General features: G+C 40.6%; 1 protein-coding gene across 2 annotated transcripts in view; it reads right to left on the bottom strand.

Annotated features, from left to right (window-relative positions):
• plxna1a (plexin A1a) overlaps nucleotides 1-24,764 on the bottom strand; it is a 262,803-nt gene that overhangs the window by 54,058 nt on the left and 183,981 nt on the right. For both annotated transcript variants that reach the window (XM_069694062.1, XM_069694063.1), the window contains exons 12-16: nucleotides 19,798-20,021; nucleotides 10,170-10,321; nucleotides 9,052-9,172; nucleotides 8,359-8,495; nucleotides 5,504-5,671 (exon numbers count right to left, since the gene is read on the bottom strand). In XM_069694062.1, coding sequence (XP_069550163.1) covers nucleotides 5,504-5,671; nucleotides 8,359-8,495; nucleotides 9,052-9,172; nucleotides 10,170-10,321; nucleotides 19,798-20,021 — 802 coding nt within the window. The remainder of the gene's footprint in view (nucleotides 1-5,503; nucleotides 5,672-8,358; nucleotides 8,496-9,051; nucleotides 9,173-10,169; nucleotides 10,322-19,797; nucleotides 20,022-24,764) is intronic.

Genomic DNA, 24,764 nt, shown 5'->3' with positions numbered 1-24,764 from the left:
TCTTAATATCTTGGATAGAGAGCCCGTTTGGCTAACGCCAGACATTCATCTTTCTCTCTAATCCAGCACGACTCACATTGGCAGCAATTGGTAATGATAGGGCGAGACGGGGAGTGAATGATAAAGGTAGACGTACCATCTCCTGCATTGTAGGGAGATAAAAGGCTTCAGGTCTGGCAATTCTTCTCAGTGATTTTTTTTTTCTTTTGGCAGGTTGCCCATTACCAGCTGCGAAATCGTCTCTTTCATTCTTTTCTTAAACACTATCATGTGTGAGATGTGACTGTAGATGTCATGAGTGACATCAAGTCTTTGATTGACATTTTGACAGCTGACAGAAATGTAGCAGTATCTTTGTTGGATTGGTTTAACTTTAACATAATATGTGCATTAATGTTTTGTATTCATGTCATTTCTACTGCGGCGCTGTAATCTTCAACAACCAAATACAGTTTAAATAACTGGAAGTGAGACAATTCAATTCACTCTGACTGAGTACTGTGACACTCTGCTGTGATGTGGTGGAATTAATTTTGTACAAATTAAGTCTGTTCTGTAGAGAAGACTCTAACAAATGTTGTTAACTTTAACTTGTAATATTGTGAAACCTACATTGAGACTCTGTTATTATTATTTTGAATGTCCTTCATTCAACTAAGAACAAAAATGAGTTTTCTGTATCACATTATGAGAATGTACCCTGGTTTATTAGTTAGGAAAACTACCATTCAGTTATATAAATCATGTTGCTGTATCATACATTAATATTAGTGCATAGCATCATAATAATCTGGTCCCTTGGAACATATTGTTGCGTATGCAGTGATGCTGTTAAACCATACGAGGTCAGAAGTGTTCCTATGATTTTGCCCACCCCATTTATATGAATTATGTCGACAAAATATCAGGAACACAGCTCAGTAAAACTCAGTACGGTTGAAGAGCATAACAAATCACAGCCTTCCAAATGAACACTAAAATAATTCAACAAATCTGTCAATCAGATGGAATCAAAACTGAACGTTACTTGAGGCTCTATCTGGTGGTATTCATCATTCCAAAAAACTATAATTGAAATTAATTTTACATTCACACATTACATTACAAAGATGTCAAAATTAGCTGTTTTTTATCATTTAAATAATTTAATAATACATTGTGTCTGTGCTTAGCCAAATAGAGTGACGTCACAACACGTCGCAACTGCTAATATCTTTCAGTGGGAAGTTGTACTTGAGAAATGTGGTTTGTCACATGGTCTGAAAACTTTGTGAACCTTTGTTGTGGCTGAATGTGCTATATACTGTAAACTGTGCTTAGTCATGAACAGCGAACAGAAGGCGAAAAAGGGGCCGAGCACAATGTTACTGTGGTCTCCACAAGAAAGATGAAGACATCTGATTAACACTTAGGGCCACGCTGAAATTATTATTTTTTTGTATTTGATGTTTATGCTATTGCCACAAATGCTGCACTTCTTACAACACTGTTTGTCCTGAGCCTCCTCTCCCCTCCCCTCCTCTGCTTGATGTATATTTGTACTGAGTCCCTCTGTCCCTGTTGCTCCTCTCTTTGTCTAAGTGAGTCTCTTTAGCTCAGGTACATGCTTCAGGGAACAGACAACAAGACAATCAGAGCAAACTCCCAGAGATAGCTGGGGAAATCCAACCGCTGTTGTTAAGTGTTTCTTTCTGTCTGCTCTCCCTGCTTCTCTTGCCATCTCTTCTTATTTTTACAGCTTGCTCTTTATTTTTGTGTTCACCTTTTCTTTGGTCAAATCCTCCTCTGACTGAAAGTCATATGTTTTTGATACTTTTGAAGACTTAACTTAAAACGAATAAAACAAACATAAGACTCAGTCGCACTGTCATTTAAAGACAAAAAAATTGGGGGGTTAATTCATTATTTTCCGCACAATCGCAGTAATCATTGCACTTGCTTGTGGGGGTGAAGTAACCTGCAATAATCCCTCAATTCAAATTCAACTTTGGAAAACTAAAAAAAATTGAATTTGAGCCCTTGATAAAAAAAATTAAAAAAAAGACCAACAAAAAAGCCATCCTCATAGTGCTTAGGTGTGTTGCACTGTCCACATTTATTTGACCCTCCTCTGTTTTGGTGCACACTGCTCCAGACATTCATTAGACAGAAGGTGTTGGTACAGATTTGTCTTTTCAATAATTAAACAGTGTGAACTAAATGTCCTGGAAGTAGCCGAGCTAATAAGCTTTCTAACTGATTGAGTCTTTAATGAGGGAAATAATGTACAATCCTGAGAACAAACTGCCAAAGAGAAGAAAAACGCCACAGTAGAGAAAACCAATAGATGTTTGGAAGCCGACTGTGACTGACCAGTGCTTTCCGGCTTGCTGGCATACGAGCCATTAGCTCTCCAGTGTATCAACTATTGCTGCTCGGAGTCCCTTCACTACAGAATCTCTCACTGTTTTGCATGGATGCATGGATCATGTATGAATTGTAGAGGAGGAAAACTGGATACCACATGCAACAATGGTGCACATTCTATCAAAGGCTTCTTACTTTTGATAGAGCATGCTGTTGGAGTCCATCTCATGGAATATCCTGTTCGCTTCGAACACACACAAAGGGGATCAAATATTGTAACCTACAGCTCCACTAGATTTTCAAAATAAAAGAGTCGTTTTAGTCTTTTTTATTTATGAAAAAATGTGGCCACAACTCAAAAAAAAGCTGAATCGCCGTACTCCATCCGTGCTGACCTGTGTGCACGAACGTCGCTCTGCTACCTCCTGCTGTGACCTTTATACTGCTGATTAAATCAATACTTTTCTCAAGTATATCGTAGGAAGGGCCACCCTGTTGCCTGAATACCTATATTTAGACTTGGCAGCTACCCAGAACAACCAGTTTTCTAATGGCAACCATTAAGCAGCTGTACTGCAGGAGTGGTGCTACTCGGTGCTTTGCTAAAAGGCACCTTGGCAGCACTTGCTAAAGGAGCGATAAGCCTCATACCCATCTGCTGTGTTTAACCAGTCTGTTTGGGAGAAGATTTGAATATTTTGTTCCAAAATTGCTTCTCCAACCTCTACTAGAGCCCAAATATCTTCCCTCAGCACCCCACAAGAGCACTCCTCATTGATTTATTTTTGAAGTGCTCCGTCTTCCTCCTAAATGGGATATCATCAGCCGAGCACAATGATAATGCACTCCTTCTCCACCCCTGCTTTTTTTCCCCTCTTTTCACTGTCTTTCATCCACTTTCGCGATCATCTCCCAAACACAATGATGATGCTCTGCAGGCGCGCATGCATTCGTACAAAGGCAGACAATAAGGCGGCTATGAACCCATATAATAGCACATCTCACTGGTCCGTTGTACTTTCTACCTGAACCGATATGTTCGCAGAGCACTGGTTGAAATGCATCAGCTAAATTACCCACTGGCTGGAAGCACACCACACACACACACACACACACACACACACACACACACACACACACACACACACACACACACACACACACACACACACACACACACACACACACACACACACACACACACACACACACACACACACACACACACACACACACACTTGCTGTTTGGTTGCTGTTAGCGAGGTGTGTGAGTTGTTTTGTGGTTTTCTGAGCCAGATGGAGGAGGGATCTGGGGCCAAACATCAGGGACTCTGGGAATCAGCGGGGATGTTTGTGTGTATGTGTGCATGCATGCCTCTTTTTTTATGTGGGATCATCACCCCTGAGTGAGCTTCTTGAAGCAGAACCCCAGTTTGGAGCTTCACACACACACGCACACACACACACACACACACACACACACACACACACACACACACACACACACACACACACACACACACACACACACACACACACACACACACACACACACACACACACACACACACACACACACACACACACACACCCTCACAGTGGGTGGGCAGAGCAGTGATTGGGCCTCAGCTGCTTCTTGGCCGGTCGTACTGGGCAAAGGGAACCGGGCAGGATTCATCAACACTTTTCTCTAACAAGCTCTGCATCTATCTCCTGCAATCTGCTGATGAGTAACAACAGGGAATGCAGGAACACAGGGAGGGAAAGAAAGAAGCAAGCGGGAAGGAAACAGGGCGGGACAACTGTCTCCAAACTCCTAAAGACATTAAAGAGGACAGGGGATGAAAGGACTGACTGAACAGAAAGGAAATGCGTTCAGGATGAATTCTGATGGAATATGTGATATTAGACAAATTGTCAGGTGGGTAATATACTGTAATTGCTTTGCTCCTGTGTAACTAAATTCATCAATCTGGACTGCATTTTAACTACAGACAAATCACAGGAGGTGGTTTTAGACGAAAATACAATATTGATCCTCATCGCCTTACAGAGATCCAAGACTAAAATTATACAAAGACCATCAGGTGCCATGAATCTGTGTGCTAGTAATTAATACTACTGGGAGAAAAATCCAACACATATGCTCCCTAATTGGAATTCAAATCACTGATTAGTGTAAGTAACATCAAAATCGACCGACCTCCCACAGACCAACAGAACCGAGGTTGAATCACTGAGGTATTCATTACTAACCCCAGTATCCATCATAAGGACCGATATGAGCGTATGTCTACCCTCCAGCACAGTAAATCTACTTTAATGTGAAACTATTTGCTTGTGTGTGTTCTCACTGGTGACGCTGCTGTCATGTTCAAAGCTGAGTAGTGGAGGGTCTTTATTTATTTAGCTGGTGATATACAGCGCTGCATGACAGGCTGGAGAAAGCTGAACATCCAACTGCAACAGTTGAATTAGTTCAGGCAAAAAAACGTAACACTGTCATGCACCATCAGCTGATCAGTGTTAGCCGCCTCTTCAATCACAGATCACATTCAAACAATTAATGGGCTGTATAATCTGACACACTCACACTCCTCCATGTTTTGATGAACCGAGCGGCGGCTGCTGCTGCTGCTGCTGCTGCTGCTGATGATTCCCTCCACTAAAAATGTCTCGTTTGAGCCAGATGGAAAATCTCCGAAGGCACCATCAATTTACCTCCATCTAAACTCGCTGTCAGAGCTCTCATCCAGCATTTAAGTCTGCTCAGACTGCCTCGAGAAGGCTGCCTCAGATTTGCCCTGCTCATGCTCCTGCATCACAAGCAGTAGTGTAAAAGCCAAAGTCCAAACTCTGATTTCCTGAAGCCACTAGCTTCTGAGAATATCCAACCAGCACTCATTCAGTATCCCTACAAGACAAATTCCCAGCAGGAAACTTTCGGTTCAGTGATTTTATTGACGTCCCTGCAGGAACTCTCTAACAGTGCTGGGATGTATTTTAGGAACAACAGATATGTGTTGCTACAGTCAAATAATCCCTCTCAGATGTGTTACTGGACAAATGGACAATGTAAGCTAAATGGACCTAAAAATGTTTGTAGTAAAACTAAGCAATCCAGCTGAGCAAGTAATTACACAACACAGTGGCTTACCTGGCAATGCTCCAGTCAGGCTCAATCCTCAGGACTGTGGGGTCTTCGGTGTAGTTAAACTTGACTTCAGGATTTCTGAGCTCAGCATCATCAATGTCCACCAAGACTGAAGTACTGCCCGGTGCCAATCCAGCTGGTGTAACGCACACTATCTCACGGGCGTTCCTCCTGGATGGACAGGCAAAGGACAAGTTGGAGGAAGGTGATTCTACACCCAGCACACATTTTGGCAGAGAGCAAATTTCATAGTTTGGCCCAAAAGGGCTGACTATCCACAAAGACTGACCAGGCACAGAAAAAAAAAAAAAAAAAAACTTTGTCATAAGAAAGGCTTCAAAACTAATATTTGAAGGGTAAAACGGTTGAGCTTTCTCACAGGAATTTCCAATGAATACTGAATTCTTGGACGAGAATACACACAAGATGGCAGAAAATAACACCGAAGACAAAACAGTGTGGAGAAAAAAAACAATTCACACGAGAGAGGTTCTCAACAACACTCTAGTCTGATGGCTCTGAAAACTGAATTCTGATAATAAAGAGGCAATGATTGCATTCATGTGGGAGGTCATTCCTTTAATACTGAAGTCAAGGCTGAAGAGTTGATATGACATCTCCTGGTAATTACCTATGTCTGTCCTCTGAAGACAATTAATCTCATGCTCTTTAAATCATAATGAAACCTGCCTCTGGGATTAGATAAGTGTGCGTGTGACCAGAGCACTTCAGCCCATACAGCCAGTTGAGTGCTGCAATTTTCTCCTGGTCTCATGGATTATATGAATCAAACCAGAGTTGGAGCTTTTGATCACAACACAATGTGAGGCAGAGGCAGCACACAGAAACGTAAAAAAAAAAAAGCCAAAAAAGTGTACTGTCTGTGGCCCCATTTACAAGTAGTATTCACATGTGTTCTGTTTCTGGTTATATTGTCTCGACAACAACATCTGATCCATTGGGTGTTTGCATTTACCCTGGAGTCAATAAATATTCTCTTTCATTGATTTCTGCCTGCATTGCATTCATATCTCTTTATGTAAATTATTTAAGTGTGGCTGGTAGAGCTGTAAGCAAATATGGCCCAAGCCATGGACGGCCATCATTCATTTTTAAATAACTTTTTACAAGAAAAGACTTGCTCATTGACTTTCCAGCCTGACGGGATTATTTGTTTTGTTTTCTTTCTCTCCTGCATGTGATCACGCTGTGTGGATTGGATTTACACTTGGCTGCCATCTGATCATAATACGAGCCAGACCACCCTCAGATTTTCATCTTTTGCTAACATGAATTTGTACTTATGCCGATAAGATAGCTAGATTCATATAGCATGTTAATGCCCCATGTAAATGTGGTCTATATGGAGAATTGCTCTTTTTTTTTTTTTTTAATCCCACAAAAGCACTGAAACATACACAGGTGAAACAGAGAAAATACAAATTGTAAAGTAGACATATTTCACTCGAGGTGAACCAAAATTTCTGAAAAGAATGTGAAATAACAACAATGGCTCTGTAAATTGTAACTCGTGGAAACCCTCCTCTGGAGCTTGAACTCTTTTTTTTTTTTTTTTTTTTTTTTTTTAAGTGAGATGGGTTTGTTGTAGTGTAAAAAAAAAAAAAAAAAACCAGGAAATTCAAGTCATCTTTAATGACGTTTATACAGTACCTACTATGATCAGTGCACTCACAAAGATCGACGCCACCCGTCACAAACACTGGGGGAGGGTGGAGAGAGGTTGTGTGTGTGTGTGTGTGTGTGTGTGTGTGTGTGTGTGTGTGTGTGTGTGTGTGTGTGTGTGTGTGTGTGTGTGTGTGTGTGTGTGTGTGTGTGTGTGTGTGTGTGTCAATGCTTTCTGGTCCCACAGGCAAAATAACATTTTGAATTGCAGTCTTGAGTGCAGTCACCAGTAGCTACATTATTTAATATGTATTTAGCACAGTTGAGTGGCGGCTGCTTTTCTGGGCCATGTGCGTACATGTATATGTGTGTTTGTTGTGTGTGTGCACTTTAATCTACTGTTGCTCATTCTATTGTTGCCTCTATATACCTCGGCAGTCACATAGAGAGGAGGAGAGTGTGCGAGAAAGAGAGAGAAAAAAAAAAAAGTGAGACAGAATCTACAACATCCACCCTCTGAAGTCCCCTGGCCTGTAACCATAGCAACCCCATTCAGAAAGAACCAGTGCCCCAGCAATTTTCACAAGATGCCATAAACACAGTCCCACAGTTAGGGTGTGACAGATAAAGACAGAGTTGAGGTGAGCGAACAGTTGTGTTGAAGTGGAGTCAGTGGGATTACTGTGAGGAGGCTGTGGAGAAATGACTGCTGTGACATCAAAGCTAGCGCACGCTTGCTTCAATAGAGATTAGCTATGAGAGGCTAATCCATGCATTTGACATGCAAGCAACTGTGGTGATAGTTTGGACGTTTTTCATGCTCTAGATTAGAGAAAGCCTGCGTGAGTGCAGACGACGAGGTGCTGTGTGTCTGCAAGCAACAAGCAGGCGCACACACTTAATACAAACAGTCATGATCCCACACACACAAACACAACCTAACCTGACACACTGATTACATGCTTCCATGTGCATGTAATATCTTTATAATAATGAAAAAAAAATGTGCAACACACATGAACAAATCCTCAAACAGTGAATCCTTATTTATGCACACATTTTTGTTTTCCTGCATTATCTACAGTACCTTCAGTTATAATTAGAAATGTGTTTGACTACCTTAAGAACTCCTTATTTGACTTATTCTTATCTAAATCCCATTATCTCCTAGAAGGGGATCCAGTTTCCCTTGAGGGGTCATTTTAATTTAATTTCAATTTAAAAGTAAAACATACTTTTTGAAGTAGCAGGGCTGGGGTCCAATGCTCACAGACACATAGCTGCCTGCGTTAAGGTAACTGCCCTCTATGGTGACTCGTGTGCCGCCTGAAATGGGCCCCTGAGATGGCTGGATACGGGTGAAGTATGGAGTCTGGAAAAGAGAGGAAAAATAAACATTTATTTTTTTAAACAAGCCAAATTACATAAACATTTTTGGGTGAATGCTTCTTAACTTAATTTTGATTCTGTGAAATATGTCACTAATTTCACTCATATTATTATCAAGTTTCATGGAAAAACAGTTTACGATTTAAAGGATAACGGATAGGATATGGAAAAAGACATTATAGAAAAATATGTTAAATGCTTGAAAACAAAAGTACAAACTGAAACAAGATAAATCAGGTAACACAAAGTTTCTCTGCATTAAGGTGTCACCTGCAACCCAAAATTGCCACAGTCATCGAAAACACAGTGATCTTCAATTCACTATCACTTGGGTCTCAATCTGTATTCATTTTCTAAGAATTATCTCTTTGGAGTCATATTTCATCTTTCTTCATGAAGCCCTTTTCAAACTGAAACCTTTGCCGAGTTACTGGACATCTTACGACAGCGAAGGTGTCTCCTTCAACTCGTCATGTTCGTCATACAACAACAGATCTGACGAAAGAGCATTTGGAGAATCTTCTCGCCTGGGTCCTTACCACAAAGGTGAACGGCCTTGGTGACAGCGCTCTGTAGTCGTTGACGCAGTCTCTCACACACACCTCCACCTGAGCCTCTTGGACCCTGTAGCCGGTAGCATCGTTCAGCAGACACACGATTCTGGAGATGGAGAATAAAATCCAGCTTTGAAAAGATGCTTCTTTATTCGACACCGTGTCCATAAAATGACGAGAGCAGGGACACATAAACAAAACAAACAAACCACAGAAAAACATCCACACAACTATTAGTGTTCCTGATGAAGTAAAGTGCAGGGTAATTCATTCAGTGCCTTTACTGTGCGCTTTAGATAAGTAGGAAGGAGGGACTGGTCGGTCACAACAGAGGTTTTGTATGGATGGCACACTGCACCAAAATACCTCGCACAATAGATCTGTATCTCAGGAGCGGTGAAAGAAAGTCAAAAGAAAAATGGGAGAATCTGAGGAGGCCGGCATGTCAGGAATAATGTGCAGAATAACTGACGTGTGTGTAATATTTGAATAGAGATGCCCTCTATCTCAACATGCATCATTTCCCAACTAACTGCACCACAGAGAGATTGTTTGATCTGCGTGAACTCGATTCCTCAGCCGTGTAGGACCCTGCAGAGGAGTAAATGTCAGGATGGAGGGATGAGAAAAATAAAGGAAGGGGAATATGTAGGGAATAATGGAGGGGAACGACATATGCACACACGCAAAAATAAAATATCTGCTGTCTCTATCTTTTTAGCTGCTGAATGAGGCTGCACCTACAAAGAGACGTGTTGTGGTTCGGGTTTGTTCTGGCGTTTAATTGGTCGGGATGAGAGAGGTACTCGTTGCTGCTTCCCGGGTTTGTGTGTGTGTGTGTGTGTGTGTGTGTGTGTGTGTGTGTGTGTGTGTGTGTGTGTGTGTGTGTGTGTGTGTGTGTGTGTGTGTGTGTGTGTGTGTGTGTGTGTGTGTCCTCAGATTTGTGTGTGAGATACAGTTTCTGTCTGTGTGTGGCTGCAAAAGCATTCACGGAGATTTCTGTGCTTAGTAAGCACAGATATCTCCGTGCCTTTTTAACAGTTTGTGCATGTATGTGTGCATGCGTGCCTACTTTTACGTGTGTCCTCTGTCCCTTGACTTACCTCTCAGCACTCACATACTCCTCCTCAATAGGTACACAGGGCACCTTCCCCAACCGGACGCCCATCTGGATGTCTCTGAACTGCAGTCCCAGGTTTTCTCCCAGGATGGTCACCCTAGTTCCCCCCTGACGAGGCCCGGTCTCTGGGAACAACTAGACCGACAAGAGGAAAGAGGACCAATGTCAAAAGGCAATGGCAGAGAAGAAAACACAAGTCTAGAAAAAGAGACATTTCAAATCTACATTTCTTTGCCTTTTTGACCGCTACATTTCCACTCTATATTTGCACATTTGCATAAATAAACACACATCTGGGTCACCACATGAATCAATAATATCTTAGGCTGTCCCCTATTCAGCCAGTTTGAAGTTTGAAAATAGTCCCTGAACATGACACAACACTGCAATTGTAACACCAAGATACACACGAGCATAAACACACGTAAAACACAAAGGGCTGCCAGTCCACAAACATACACACACTCCATACAGAATTGCCCATATCAGTTGATTCAAGTTTTAATGAAGAAAAATCGCCCTCTTGGTTTTGAAAACACTGAAAATGAGATAAAAAGAGGGCAAATAAACAAGTTACAGCGACAAACAGGACCAAACCGGCATCATCTCCGTTTAATTGAAACTTATTATGGCGTCTTGGCTCCATCGACGGGGCTGCGGCGGAGTAACGCTCGGTCGAGCCGACGAACCGTAATGTGATTTATTTAGGCAGATTATGGCGCGTAACGGGGACAGGTGTGGTGTGACAAAACAAATATGGTGACTGATGGACGCTGGGTGTCACAAATATGCACACACACGCTGCTAGCTGGGGCACGCACGCACACACAAACCTAATCCCTAACAAGCATCACAAGGTAATTATGTCTAATCTGTCCGTTGCCCTGTTCTGCAGTGCTTGGCTGAGCAGACAGCGCAGTGTGGAAAAGCAAACTGAGGCGGCAACAGACCGGTTGTTATTATACCACAGACAGGACCAAACAACAGACCTTGACAAATGGAGATTTCAGCAGCGTGGACCAGTTTGGGGGACGAGCAATTTGTCTTTCTAGACACTTGAGATTTAACCCTAAACTTTAACACAGAGAAAGTAGACTGCGATCCAAACCCTTTTATGCACCTTCAGAGGGAATATTTGTAATATGAGCTAATAAACTGGAGCCTTTGGAGGTTAGATGCCTTGCTCAAGGGCAGCACAGTAGTTGTTGATAAAGATCTTACTCCACCTGAAGTTAACCAAGTGGTCCAGGGTTTGCATATAAAAACGCCTGCACTGCAAAATGTATAGAATATAATCTTATCCATAATTAAATTCAAAGAGAAAAGAGAAAATTGGAATGGAACAGTGAAAAAAGTGAACAAGTGTACACGAAAATGCTCAAATGGAAGAAAACTGAAAATGATCAAAGACAATATCTTAAAATATTTAAGTTCTTTGACTTAAAGACATTAGTACCAAGATAAGTTAATCATTTAAATGATTAAGAAAGTTAAAGCCTCTTTGGAGGGGATCTAAAGACTTCAGACTTGGCCACTCCCAGTGCCAGAATCAGAGCTTTTCACCAGGATGTTTCGACAAACAAAAACGTATGCCTTCAGATGCCTTTTAAAGGATGCTATAATCACAATAAAAATCCACATATGGATTCTTAATCTTCTCCAATTCAAAATAAAGAGTTTTTTAGATGAACCTTATCTTTATCTTGCCAACGGGCTGCAAAATAATTGTATGACAGCTTGCCAGACAAACCGCATTTTGGAAGCTGTTGCATGTTGGGAAAGAAAAACACAATACCATTGGCAGCATTCTGCTTTACTACAAAGAGATGTGCTTAATATGCAGACAAAGACACACCCTCTTCAACAACCACTGAGCAATAGACAGACAATCTGTGATGTGTTAAAGAGAAAGGGTCACAACAACCACTGAATGTACACTGCATGTACATGTGTGATGCTGACCTGCGGTTTCAAGAAAATAATCTATAAAATAACAGTGACAGGAGTGAACTGAATCAAAACACGAGGAGGGAGGCAGAGCGAGAGAGTCTGGCCGGGGATACGGCTGCCTACTGTTTGGAAACTGACTCACGTTGGAACCTCAGGCGCCGGCAGAGCCTCAGCACTTTGGTTCCACAAACACAATAGCTGGTAAACACTGACCAGAGTGAGTACAGCCATCAAGCTCTAGGGTACGATATGGACAACAGATGTCAGGGTGTGGAAATGGGGCTTCAGATGGTTTTGGAAGAATGAAGCTATGATACCGCAAAACACAATATCAGCTAGCCACCAAGCCCGGGGATGTAAACACTGGCCGAGCCACAGACAGAGAGGCAACAGAGAAAGAGAAAGAAGAGTGCAGTTAAAGGGATTAGCAACATTATCTGAGGGGGGTGCATTTAGTGGGAATATATACCACACTACAGACACAAATAACAGTCTCCACTTTCGCTTTAGGACACTTAATACAGATCCTAGAGTTTATATGTGACATTAGAACAGACGTGTTTTAGTGCTAAATTATTTTCACTACCTGCAACATGTGAGGCAAATTACAGAGACAAGCACCGATGGCAATAGCTTTAAATACACTTTAGCCAGCAAACATTCCTGTATAACAACTGTACGTCTGACTAATGATATCTAGGGAGTGGTGTTTCCCCTGCAAAACACAGCTTTTAAAGATAATTATGGATAAGTGAATATGGACGTCCGTCTCAGTACTGGAGAACGAATTTGAACTAAAAAAAAATTAAAAAATGGCCGAGAGATAGAGCAAATCACAGCAGTGGCTCATTAATCTTGTGCACCAAAAAAAGGTCCAACTGTGAGTTCATAGGCAATAATGCAGTGTTGGGGAGTAACTAGTTACATGAAATTAAAATACAAAATAAATCGTAATTAGTTACATATATCTTTAAAATCTGTAAAATACATATTAGTTGTATCATCACTCAACATGGAGTTGACCTGAACAGAGAATGTGTTTGAGATTGCGGGAAAAAAAAATGTCTGTTTCAGCTTGAACTTTTCAAGCCTAAAACATGTGTTAGAACAGTAATCAAAAAGTAATAAATTGTAATGGGTTACATGACTTTGTTGAAGTAATCGATAGTTACATTTCTTATTACATTTTAAACAGGTTAGGTGGTAAACTGTAATCTCTTACATTTCAAAAGTGCACATGTCAGATGCATTTATAAATGTGGTTCAGTATTTTCATGTGCGGCTTTATAAAATGAAAATATATATATATAGTAGTATATATAAAAAAAATCACTACACAATTACTGTCAGCTAACTGGTCTCGGTGCTTATGGTGGCTTGATGATTATTGGTCGCCAGTCATCCAAATAGCACACATGAGAAGACCCAATAAGATGTTGATAGCTGGGGCATATTTTGTGGGAACTGCCACTGCATGCTCTCAGCATGATGAGTTCCAGAGAACAGGAAATCTCAACATCCCTCAAAATCATGTAGAGTGTAACCAAATGTAAGCAGAGCTATGGCCCCGTACGCCTTTACCTTACATACTTCATGGAACAAGGAGACCCAAATAGGTGACTTTGCCTCTAATACACCACATTAGCTATCTGAAACATGACCATTGTGGCTCAGAAGATGGAGCCAGACCACCACACCTATTAGCTACTCTGAATGAAAGAATGTACCATGATAATATTCCTCTGACATCCGAGAGTAAATTTCCGCTGGAACCTCAGCAAATCTTGGAAGTATAAAAGTATGGCACCACATAACAAGATAACCAGAGCTCACTGAGCCTGTGGGCATGCAGAGACGCCACAGTGTGGAAATGGGACCTCAAGCAGCTCTGGACTCCTGTAGCAGTGATTTGACACAACACTACTACATTAACCACCACTCCCTGGGTAATGTAAAGTACAGACGCCCTCAAGCTGGAAACGGACCTCAGGCGGTTTTGGCGGTAATCTGATACAACAGAACCACATTTAAGCGCTAACTAACAAGCCTTAGGATATAACTGCAAAGGAAAATGCAGATATAATTGTTCCACATGAGTAGCCAAACTGATCGAGGACTCAAATGACACAACGACCACAAATGCTTGAGGATGCATACGAGTATAACACAGTCTCTTCCCGCTACTAGCCTCTAACCACTGAATCCTGGAGCTGGTTAGCTAAAAGCCACATATTGAGACTGAATGGCAATTTTGCTACAACTTCATTATTTAGTCTGACGCTGCAGTCTTTGTTGGGTGTTTTGTGTGGTCGGAAGATTTGGATTTGCTCCAACCAATCGCTAATGACTTACCGTACATATCCGGCTGCTATTAAACACCAGTTAGCAGACATTCAGCACACTTTGCAGATAACTGCAGTCAAAGTTGTGTATTTAAATACAACCAAAAACACATTTCCCCTCCACTTTTTCTATTGTTTTGCAATCACAGCTAGAGAAGAACATTTCCATTATATTTTCAATTCTGGTTTATAATAATATAGCATGTAGCATTACAGGAAAAAAAAAATCCACTTAATCTTATTCTCTTTGATATTATTTTTCTTCCTCTGTTTGGCCACTTCTTTTGAGCACCACTGACCAGGAATCCACTGGAGGCAAAGCACCGGGGCGTGACTGTGGCGATGTGGCCTTCATTCTGCAGTCCTAACCTCATAGTAGCCACATCAAATCATCAGTATTACAGCAGTGGTTTCCTAGAAGTCTGTCATCCAGCCTCTACACACATTGTGTGTGTGTGTGTTCTGTAACATGGTAATCTTGCTGTGGTCTGAGCAGTAACCAATAGGACATGGGGCCATGGAAGGGCAGCAGCTGGTAAAACCTGGGAAAGTTGTTTACGAGGTCAGAAAATAGTTTGGGAGTTCTGCTAGTACATACTTAGCCAAAATGACTCCTAACACATTAGGCATAGTTATGTTCATAAGGGAATATTATTACAAGGGTTCTTATTTTCAATGGCATCAACTTTTTTGTATTGGGAGACTTGGCTGATTAAATGCTCCTGCCAATTATGGGTGATTACCTGCAATGCCTATCAATAAGGTAATTTGCTAGTGATCACTAAAATGTCACAGTCATGGTCACCATGGAGACAAATAAACCAGTTTTTTCTGAAAGTATTTCTGCACAAAACCTAACATTTCCCCTCCACTTAACAGCTGTAACTGTGTGTCCAGTTTAACCCCATCAGCCAGAGGCAATTAAAACAAAATTACACATTTTAATTCAGCAGACATAGCTTGGCCCGGTACCAGGACTGTGAGGCTGGAAATAGTTAAGGCCTGTTCACATTGTCAGTTTTGAAATTATATATTATAATCACAACTGGATGCTGTTCAGGTCAACAAATGCCAATGCCAATGCAGAAGTGCATTAAATTGAAATACCACCGAGGGTCAAGAGGGACAGCAAAAAAAAAAAAAAAAACTGGCTTTAAGAGCCTCCCATTAATAAAAACATAAACTTCTCTCATGAAATACCAATTCAATTTTTGTTCGATGTCATTAGGGTGTCATTACCTAAGTTGACATCTTCCAAAGAGTGTTTTAGAGGTCACTCTGAAATTATTTCCATAATCATTAAGATGTAAGGCCTCAAAGAGAGGTGTGTTTGAGGGCGTGCTTGGTTTAAATGACATGCCTGGGGTGGAATCAGGTTTCCGGTAGAGTGGGCGGGCATACTGTCCTCAGGTTCTCAGTCAGATCCACCCCCACTCCTCCCCAGCTTGTCCAAATATGGTTACTTTTGGCTCTAAAAAAAACAAGATGTTGGTTGCAAGACTCGTTGCTTAAAAATGGCAGTTCACAAATCAATGGGTGCCGCCATTTGACGGGTACTCATAATGCCTGATCTACTTGATGAATACATTTCTTAAGCTACCTCCACTGTAGGGTCATAATAAAAAAACAGTCCTCAAGTCAAGGTGTCATTTCCTTTTGGTTTTCATATTTTGTTTGATAATTATTACCTCTAGTTTTGCAACACTTGTACTATCATCATAATATCAAAACACACCATTCTTTCTCTCCATTCCCTTATAATGGCCTTCTGTACATACGAACTACAGACCAGGACAAATGCAGGAACAGGTATGCACTTCTGTCTTCAAACATTTGTGAATGTAAGCTTTATGCATGCAGTTATGACAACATACAATAAACATGCATTATGCTCGCACATACATAAAGACATAAAGAGGGTGCCTTCAACATGCACACAAGCATATATTCACACGCGATTTTGTGACTTTACACAACTAAAGTGTGTGTTTCTGTTTCTCTCTCTCTCTGACACTGACACACACACACACACACACACACACACACACACACACACACACACACACACACACACACACACACACACACACACACACACACACACACACACACACACACACACACACACACACACACACACACACACACACACACAGAGATAACATTAAGAACCAGATTTAAATTTCAATGAATGTCAGGGTGTCTGAAAACCATCAGATTCTTACTAACAAGGACGAGATGTGGAGAAATGTTCACAGAAGAACAGAATAACATTCCTCCTCCATCTGTCTTGTCTGTCTTCACAACTGAGGCTTTAATAAGCCTTGTTTCTCTTCAAACAAATGATGCCAGGGCAATATTATTAGATGACACAGATTTTACAATTACCATCAACATAATTTCATTGAATACAGAGTTGATACGCATTCGTATTAAGCACAAATATACCATCTAATTTGCAGATTTTGTACCTCCGTAAGAAAATTAGGATAGTTTCCTTTGCCTTTTGATGGGTAGAAAAGCTTTTCTGATTTTGTAATGAAGGCAAGACAATCAAGACTGAAAAGAAGGCAGGGAGGAAACTGATCCAAGAGACAAATAATAAATTAACAAAGAGAAACAGACTTTAATAAACTTGAGATCAGTAACAGACCAATGCTGGACTTTGAACCTCAGAACGTTCCCATCACTACATCAGACTGACAGTGAGATACGAAAACGCACGTACCTAAAAGACGGTTAAAAAAAAAAATCAAATCCAAACAAACTTCTACGTGACTCCATCTCAAGAGTAGCAGTTTGATGTAACAGTGAGTAATAATACCATTTCTGTGCCAAGGGCAGGCACAAGGTCCCAATGTGTGTGTGTGTGTGTGTGTGTGTGTGTGTGTGTGTGTGTGTGTGTGTGTGTGTGTGTGTGTGTGTGTGTGTGTGTGTGTGTGTGTGTGTGTGTGTGTGTGTGTGTGTGTTTTAATAGCAACACATTAAAATAGAGCAGCTTTCATTCTGGGTTCAGGACACGTAGGGCTTTTGTGACCACAGGGGCTTCAACAAAGAGAGCTGACGCAATGGCCTATCAAGGTTTAGCAGCCTTGGATCTCCACAGGTGACATTACAGTCTTCACGAGCTGACGAGATTATGATGCGGTGCTCAAAGAAGCCGCGCTGCTTTTCTTCGCAGGTGATTTTAGAAGTGTATCACTGGAGGCAGTTTTGATAAGAGGAGTTTCTTTTGGTTGTTGTCGACAGTGGATGTTGCAGTTTAATTTATTTATCTTTTCTAAATTCCTTTTCCCTCAGTGACGTGATGTAGCTCTTGAGCAACAATGCACTGACTTATGCTGCTTTTACTTTGCAGCAAAAAAATGATATATACATTCACATCAGTGGAATTCAAAATGGCTTTCAGATTATATTTATATTTTCATTTCAAATTACACATCAAAAGCCAAAGCAAATATTTGATAAAGTGGAGATGAATGGTGAATGTTTATTACCCACAGGAAACCGTAACGTGAACATTGAGTAAATACAGCTGGTTATTCTTTTTGACAAATACATTTGTTTCATTTTCAACTTTTCGATGAACTATGATACAAATCCATAGTTGTGAAACATACAATTTTGGTTGCTAGGTTTCTTTTGCATTCAACAGGTTTGCAATAGCCATTTTTGGTATAGTATACACTGTTAACTGAAATATTGAATGCACATCCTGGAGAAGCTTTTGAGTTCAGTTCTATTTTTTTCATTAAACATGTCATTTTTGGTGTAATTAAAATGGTTTATGGTCATTTATAGTTATTCATATTTGTTTTTCTGAATGCCTATGAAGAGTATCTAGTATATACCTTAAACTGAAATTGTATATCATTGAATTTACCTAAGTCCATTGTTGTAAAATAGTTAAACAACCTAACAGGAACTCAGACACATTTAGGAACATGGGGGACTTTAAAAGGCCCAAACAGCCTTATTAAGGCAAATATTAAACAAAATATAGCCTCACCAAAACATTTTAAAACACAGGACAAAAACCTTCTGTTAGTCCTAAACTAACAGAAGTCTTTAATATGTGGACGCACATTCGATCAAAACTTAGATGGTTTAAAGGAATTACTGTTTTCAGATGGAATTGTTTAGCGAGGAAGCAAAAGAGGCCTTAACTTGATTGTGAAATTGTATCTTAAGTTCATGTGGTCAAAAAACCTACTTGGGCCTTTGCATTTTCAGTGAAGGCAATGATAGATAATGTGGCTGGGTTTTGTGTTGCTGTATTTTGTTCGGAGGTAGCATAGAGGTCAGAGCTCACGCTGTTGCGCAGCGGTTCATGTAAAATGCAGTCCATACCAAATGGTGTCCCCGACAAAGTTGAACTTTTCTGAAATTCGGCACACACTCAGCTGGATGTGAAGATATTCCAGGCTCATGTCTTTCATTACATCTACCCGGCAACAGTTTCACTCTTTCAAAAAATAGTGAGGGGGTCTGTGTATAAAAATGTATTTCTGCTTAGGTGCATGTTTGTGGGAGGAAGAAAAAAATACAAAGAAAAAAAAGACAGAACGCTGTGAGTGTTTGTAAGCACAGAGCAGATGAGAAATCGTAAACAGCGATGGCATTCATGCCTTCTCACGTGCAATGGACATGCACAAGAAAAGGCTAGAGGGCCGTATAAATACAGACATTACATGGTACCCCACAATCTGGTGCAAAGTAACGACTGTCAACTCGCAACTACACAAAGCCACACAAACACTGGAAATTGGATTAGTATGCTCTCAAAAACACGCATACACACACACACACACACACACACACACACACACACACACACACACACACACACACACACACACACACACACACACACACACACACACACACACACACACAGATAACATTAAGAACCAATTTCAGTGAGTGTCAGGGTGTCTGAAAACCATCAGATTATGACTAACAAGGACGAGATGTGGAGAAATTTTCACAGAAGAGCAGAATAAAATTCCTCCTCCATCTGTCTTGTCTGTCTTCACAACTGAGGCTTTAATTAGCCTTATTTCTCTTCAAACAAATGATGTCAGGGCAATATTGTTAGGTGACACAGATTTTACGATTACTAACAACGATGTCATTGAATACATTAAGAGTTGATACGCATTAGAATTAAGCACAAATATACCATCAAAAATTGCATAAGTATGCTCTCAAACCCCCCCCCCCCCCCACACACACACACACACACAAATCAGTACATCTCAAATCTGTTCAAGTTCATCTTTCATGTACAGCCAAAGGAAACCTAATACACACACTTACCTTAATAATCTTGGGGTGGGTGCAGCGGCTGTTTCCAGATGTGGCATGCATCCACCCTCCGCCTTCAGCCAGCAGCAGTGGGAGGTGGGAACTTCCTCCACCGTTGCACTCCTGCCTGAGGGAGCACTTCTTGTCCTGGATGCACCAACCACATTCAAACCTGGGGTCAGCCTTCAGGCACATACCGCAGCTGTCCCGCAACGCTCTGCACTTGTACAGGTGGGCTGGATGGGAAACAGTTGGAGAGAGACACATGTATGATTTAACGTGTGCTCATACAACCATGCATGTTAGTGAACTGCTCTGCAGGAGGGAACTGTAGTAATGGTTACAAATATACCAATGTCTGAGGGGGGTGAACAGCGGTTTTTAATAGCACACGTAACTGACAGTGACATTCATCTATGAGGCCATGGCAGACATTTTAAAGGAGTTAGCATGGCTGAGCAAAGCAAAGTGACAAAGCTATCTTATGAAAAAGTAACAACCCCACTGCGCTCACAATTTATTTAATCATTATTTCATTTTTCACGTTTTCAGAATTATAAAAGAACGTCTAATGAGAAAATATACTTAAACCTGCTGGAAGTGTTTTCTTTTTCTTCTAATAAAAATGTCCATTTACTTTAAAAAAAAAAAAAAAAAAGCTTTAACCAAAAACAAAATATATATATTTAGAAGCAACATACTTGTAAAAACAATAGACCTTTTTTTTACTGCTGTCTTTCTGAGTTTGTCAGCAGAGCACAGGGCTGCATTCCACTGAGGGAAGGACGCCGAGTCATCATTAACTTCATCTTTGCATACCCGCTGTGACAAGATCAAATGTCTGCCGTAAAAAGGCCTTTTAAAGCCCTGTTCCACTTCCAGGCAAGCCCTGCTATGCTGATACCCACCACCGTTCTTGCTCCTAATATCCGAGCTTAGCTTGTTAGCGCACCAAAACTTTAAAAGTGCTTCTTTTAAAATAAAAACGTTGGCCAGAGAAGGGCTGGCTCGCTCTCCGGGGCTTTAAGTTAAGATAACTTCCCTCTGGCTCTCTACAGATTCAGCAAACAGAGCTCACTCTCAGGAAGACAACGTCAAAAAATGTCAGATAAATGCTTCAAATTTAAATTTCCCTAGGCTACAGTGATACAGTACATGCATCTAACTGCAAAATATATATATATATATAGTGTTTCACATTTTTATTTGTTTTTGATGAACGGAAACTTTCGTAAGTGTTAATTTAAAAGAAAGCCATGGTGGTAAGTAAAAAAAATAAAGAAAAAGTAATCAGGGGTTTGTGTGTCTGTGAGCCTGAGCGAGGGCAGGGAAACAGAATAAATGAATGTTAATCACCCACATTACACCTAAAACCTTCAGTAGGTGATTATTACCACTGTGAGGCTGTAACCATGAGAAAATAACCGTTTTCACACATAAATAGAGGGAGAAAAAAAAAAATGAACAAGCCACCTAGAGGGATATCACAGAAATTAATTCAACAGGTAATGTCTTATAACGCCAATAGGGAATTGATAATTTGTTGTGTAAAAAAAACATTCCCTCAACTCTGCAGAGTGGAAAAAGTCATTAAAAGTAAAAAATTAAGAAATAGATAAATAAATAAATAAAGTCCTCAAACACCTGAGAAGGTGGAGGAGAGGGAGATGAAAGGAAGCACGGAGGAGAGGGAGGATACATTTTAGTTGCGCTTGTTAACAAAACAGCAACAAGGATTGTTATGAATTTAAAGATGGTGTGGCCCCGCGAGGCTACGAGACTCGGAGAAAACAGATAGAGGGAGGAAATGGGAGGGAGGTTGAGAGAAAGTGAGACTGTTGACAACAGAGAATGTGAATGAGTAGAGAAACCAGCAAAAGCAAACAGAGGATAAGAGCTACATGCAAACAAGAGAGCAAAAACGATCAGTTAATAATTAGGATTTTTTTGTTGTTTTTGTTTTTGTTTTTGTTTTGTCATCTGTTAATCGCCATAAAAATGATCTCAGTCGACGCGACGCTGCCAAAACCTGCAGGCAGGTTTGTTTGCCGTCACACCAGTTAAACAGATTTGAAATGAGGTGAAGAGGAAAAACAGAGAGGAAAAAAAAAAAAAGCATTAGAGCACGGAGGAATCTCCTCCCTCCACCTACTCCTCCTCTGCAGACAGAAGGCGGCCGGACTTCAAAGCGAGCCTCGTTTCGTATCCATCTGCCCGCCTCGGCCCTCAGCTCGGCCTAATCTGATTAGCCACGGCTCGCCTTAAAAGTAGCGCGACGCTAATTAATCTGAACCAAATGAATGATTTAATTAACATTAACATCTCCACTTTACACCAGGGCAAAGCTGGGCCAGCGCCGAGCGGCTCTGCCTCAGACGGATAATACAGCTCCGGTTCAGAAAGAAGACAGGGATGGAACGGGGAGGGATTAATGGAGGAGTGAGACAAAAGGGAGGAGGAAGGGAGGAGAAAAGGAGGAGAGGGCCTTCCGGAGATTTGTATGTGTGAGGACAGGTTCATGATGCATGTTTTTAAAGAGTTTTAGACCTTCAACACTAAACATTGGGTTGAACTTGCATAATCAAAATTCTGTAAGGCTTTCGCACGAAATAGTCTTTGGGGGTCGATGGGGTTTCTGTCTCAGAAGTCTGCCTTTGACTTGGTTTGAAGAACGTACCACTGGCTTTGGATTCTGCCTGCGTAAATTCTCTGCCACCTACAAAGTCAAGTAGCAAGTACTGCTTCCTCCTAGTCATAACAACAGGAATATACTTGACAAGTTCACACAGAAACACACGCATGCACACGGCCTAAGATCATTGGATTTCACACTCTCAGAGCTGAAGACCATGCTGTCACATGCAAAGCAGTCACTGTGGCACGTATCCCTGGGGTCTGTTTAAAGAGTTATCTGGATAACTTAGTTGTCGAAAACCGCACAGCTGGCATTTGGATGTCTAAAACCCTGTCGTGACTTTCATTCAAAGTTATCCGGATAACCTGTTCATAGTTTGCAAGAGTGCCCCCAAAATCCCCCAAATTCCTCACAGCTGACAACTGTGCACTGTGTTTCTTTTCAAAGCATCAACAGTGAGCTGGAAGGGAATTTGGGGATTTGGAGGTGCGAATGAGTTCAACAACAAAAGCAAGGATTGTAACCCTAAATAGTGTGAGCTTTGTTCCCTGCTGTGTTTCAGGCCCATTTCCAGTCTTAATACATTTACTTTTATAAATAATAAACCATTTTTTTTTCAGGAAGACAATGTTTAATAGTCGTTCCAATTCTGTGTTGACTTTCAGTTAGACCACAATAGCTATGTTGATAGGAAAAATGCCAGGTTTAAAATAATTCAAGATTGTGAAATGTCAGATAAGAACAAGAAACGTTTATAGAGGTCATACTTGATTTACATTGCCGTTGAATGACTCTACATGTCACCTTCCTATAATTAAATCCATTGCTTCACTTTGATCCAGAGAATTAAAAGCTACCTGGGATGTTTTGGGGGTGAGCAAAAGTTTTTAGCATGGATTGAAGTGTTACACTGTTGCTTTTTAGTTCTAGTTGGAGCAATTATTAAGTTATATGGAGTGGCAGGTAATAGTTTGACTGTTAGCCTGCATTAGCAGTGCTGAATGGTCCTGGGAAGGAAAAGACCCAAAGCAATCTTTGATTATTTAAATCAGAATCAAACCTTTTCTACCAGAGCAAATGAAGCAAACCAAATCCAGCAGACACGAGGTATCAAAGCAGCTTTAGTAATCCAAGGTGCTTTCACTTCTACATTGTTTGGTTTGTATCTGTCGATTTTTCAGTTTGCTGCGGACCAAAATAGCAGTGGAGGAACGTGCCTCGAACCAAAAGAACAAAATCTGGTGCAACTAAAAGAGGTGATCCCGGCCCAGATCAAAGAAAAGACTTTTTGGAAAGCTGTGATTTTTCGGACTAATTATAGGAAGTTGAGACAGGCTGTCGCCACTCATTAAACAAGAGAAGAGGAAAAAGAAGCAGCAGGGAAGTCCAAATGAGCAGCAGTAGAACATGGAGAGAGGAGGAGACAGTAGAGGAAGTATTTAATTGAAATTGGATTCAATGAAGAAATCAAAACTTGAAAATGCATAAAAATGCAAAAATAATACAACACATTTTTTGAGAGGAGTGCAGGTACCCATGCAATAATAATAATAATAATAATTTAGAGGCAAAAAAATGGTTTAGTGTGCTCGCAAAATTGCAATGTGAAACTAAAAGTAATCAGGTTAAATCTATATAATAAAAATAAAAAAAATAAAAAACTGAACTTTGATCCTGAATTCCAGGTGTATAAACGCAATCTTAACTGTTTAGTACATTTCAAAAGTCAAACTGGAACAGATTTACAGAACTTAACTAAACAGCCTTAAATTAAACTGAATTACTTTGAAATGTGCAACTAAATGACACTTTTCCTTTTCCAATTTAAACGTAAGTGTTGTAAACATAACAGTATTATGTATCAACCCTTACCAAAATGAAACACTGTATTTTATGAATAGAAATGTTTAATTAAAGACATTATTGTTAAACTGCAATGTGCAGACATATATGACAGACTAAATAAATGTTGATACCACAGCAGTGAGTAAATTATTCACGAAAAGTAGGCTTGTATTGCTCAGTTAAGTACTTATCTGATTCAAAAATAAGTCACCAAATTTATAGTTCTGAATTACAGTAAAGGACCTATCTACTTGAGTGCATAAAAAATGGGATTATTTACTGTGTTGTGACAGCTACGATACCTTTCTACACGTGGTAAACACGGGACGTTTAATCCCCCGGAGAGGATCTCAGAAACAGACAGGAGAGAGCACATTTTAAACAAACCGACACCAGCAGAAGATTTAGGTCATGACCAATAAGCAACTAATTTCCAAGCAATCTGCAAAATTCTGACATCTATCAAAATGAGGTCAGATGCGACACAGAGGATGTGAGA

Source organism: Brachyistius frenatus, unplaced genomic scaffold, assembly GCF_029030835.1.
Source record: "Brachyistius frenatus isolate BFR_SWC_R1_liver_20210118 unplaced genomic scaffold, ASM2903083v1 Contig_16, whole genome shotgun sequence".
NCBI classification, from domain to species: domain Eukaryota; kingdom Metazoa; phylum Chordata; class Actinopteri; family Embiotocidae; genus Brachyistius; species Brachyistius frenatus.
The sequence above is the reverse complement of the archived record's forward strand: the minus strand, read 5'-3'. Positions and strand labels throughout refer to the sequence as shown.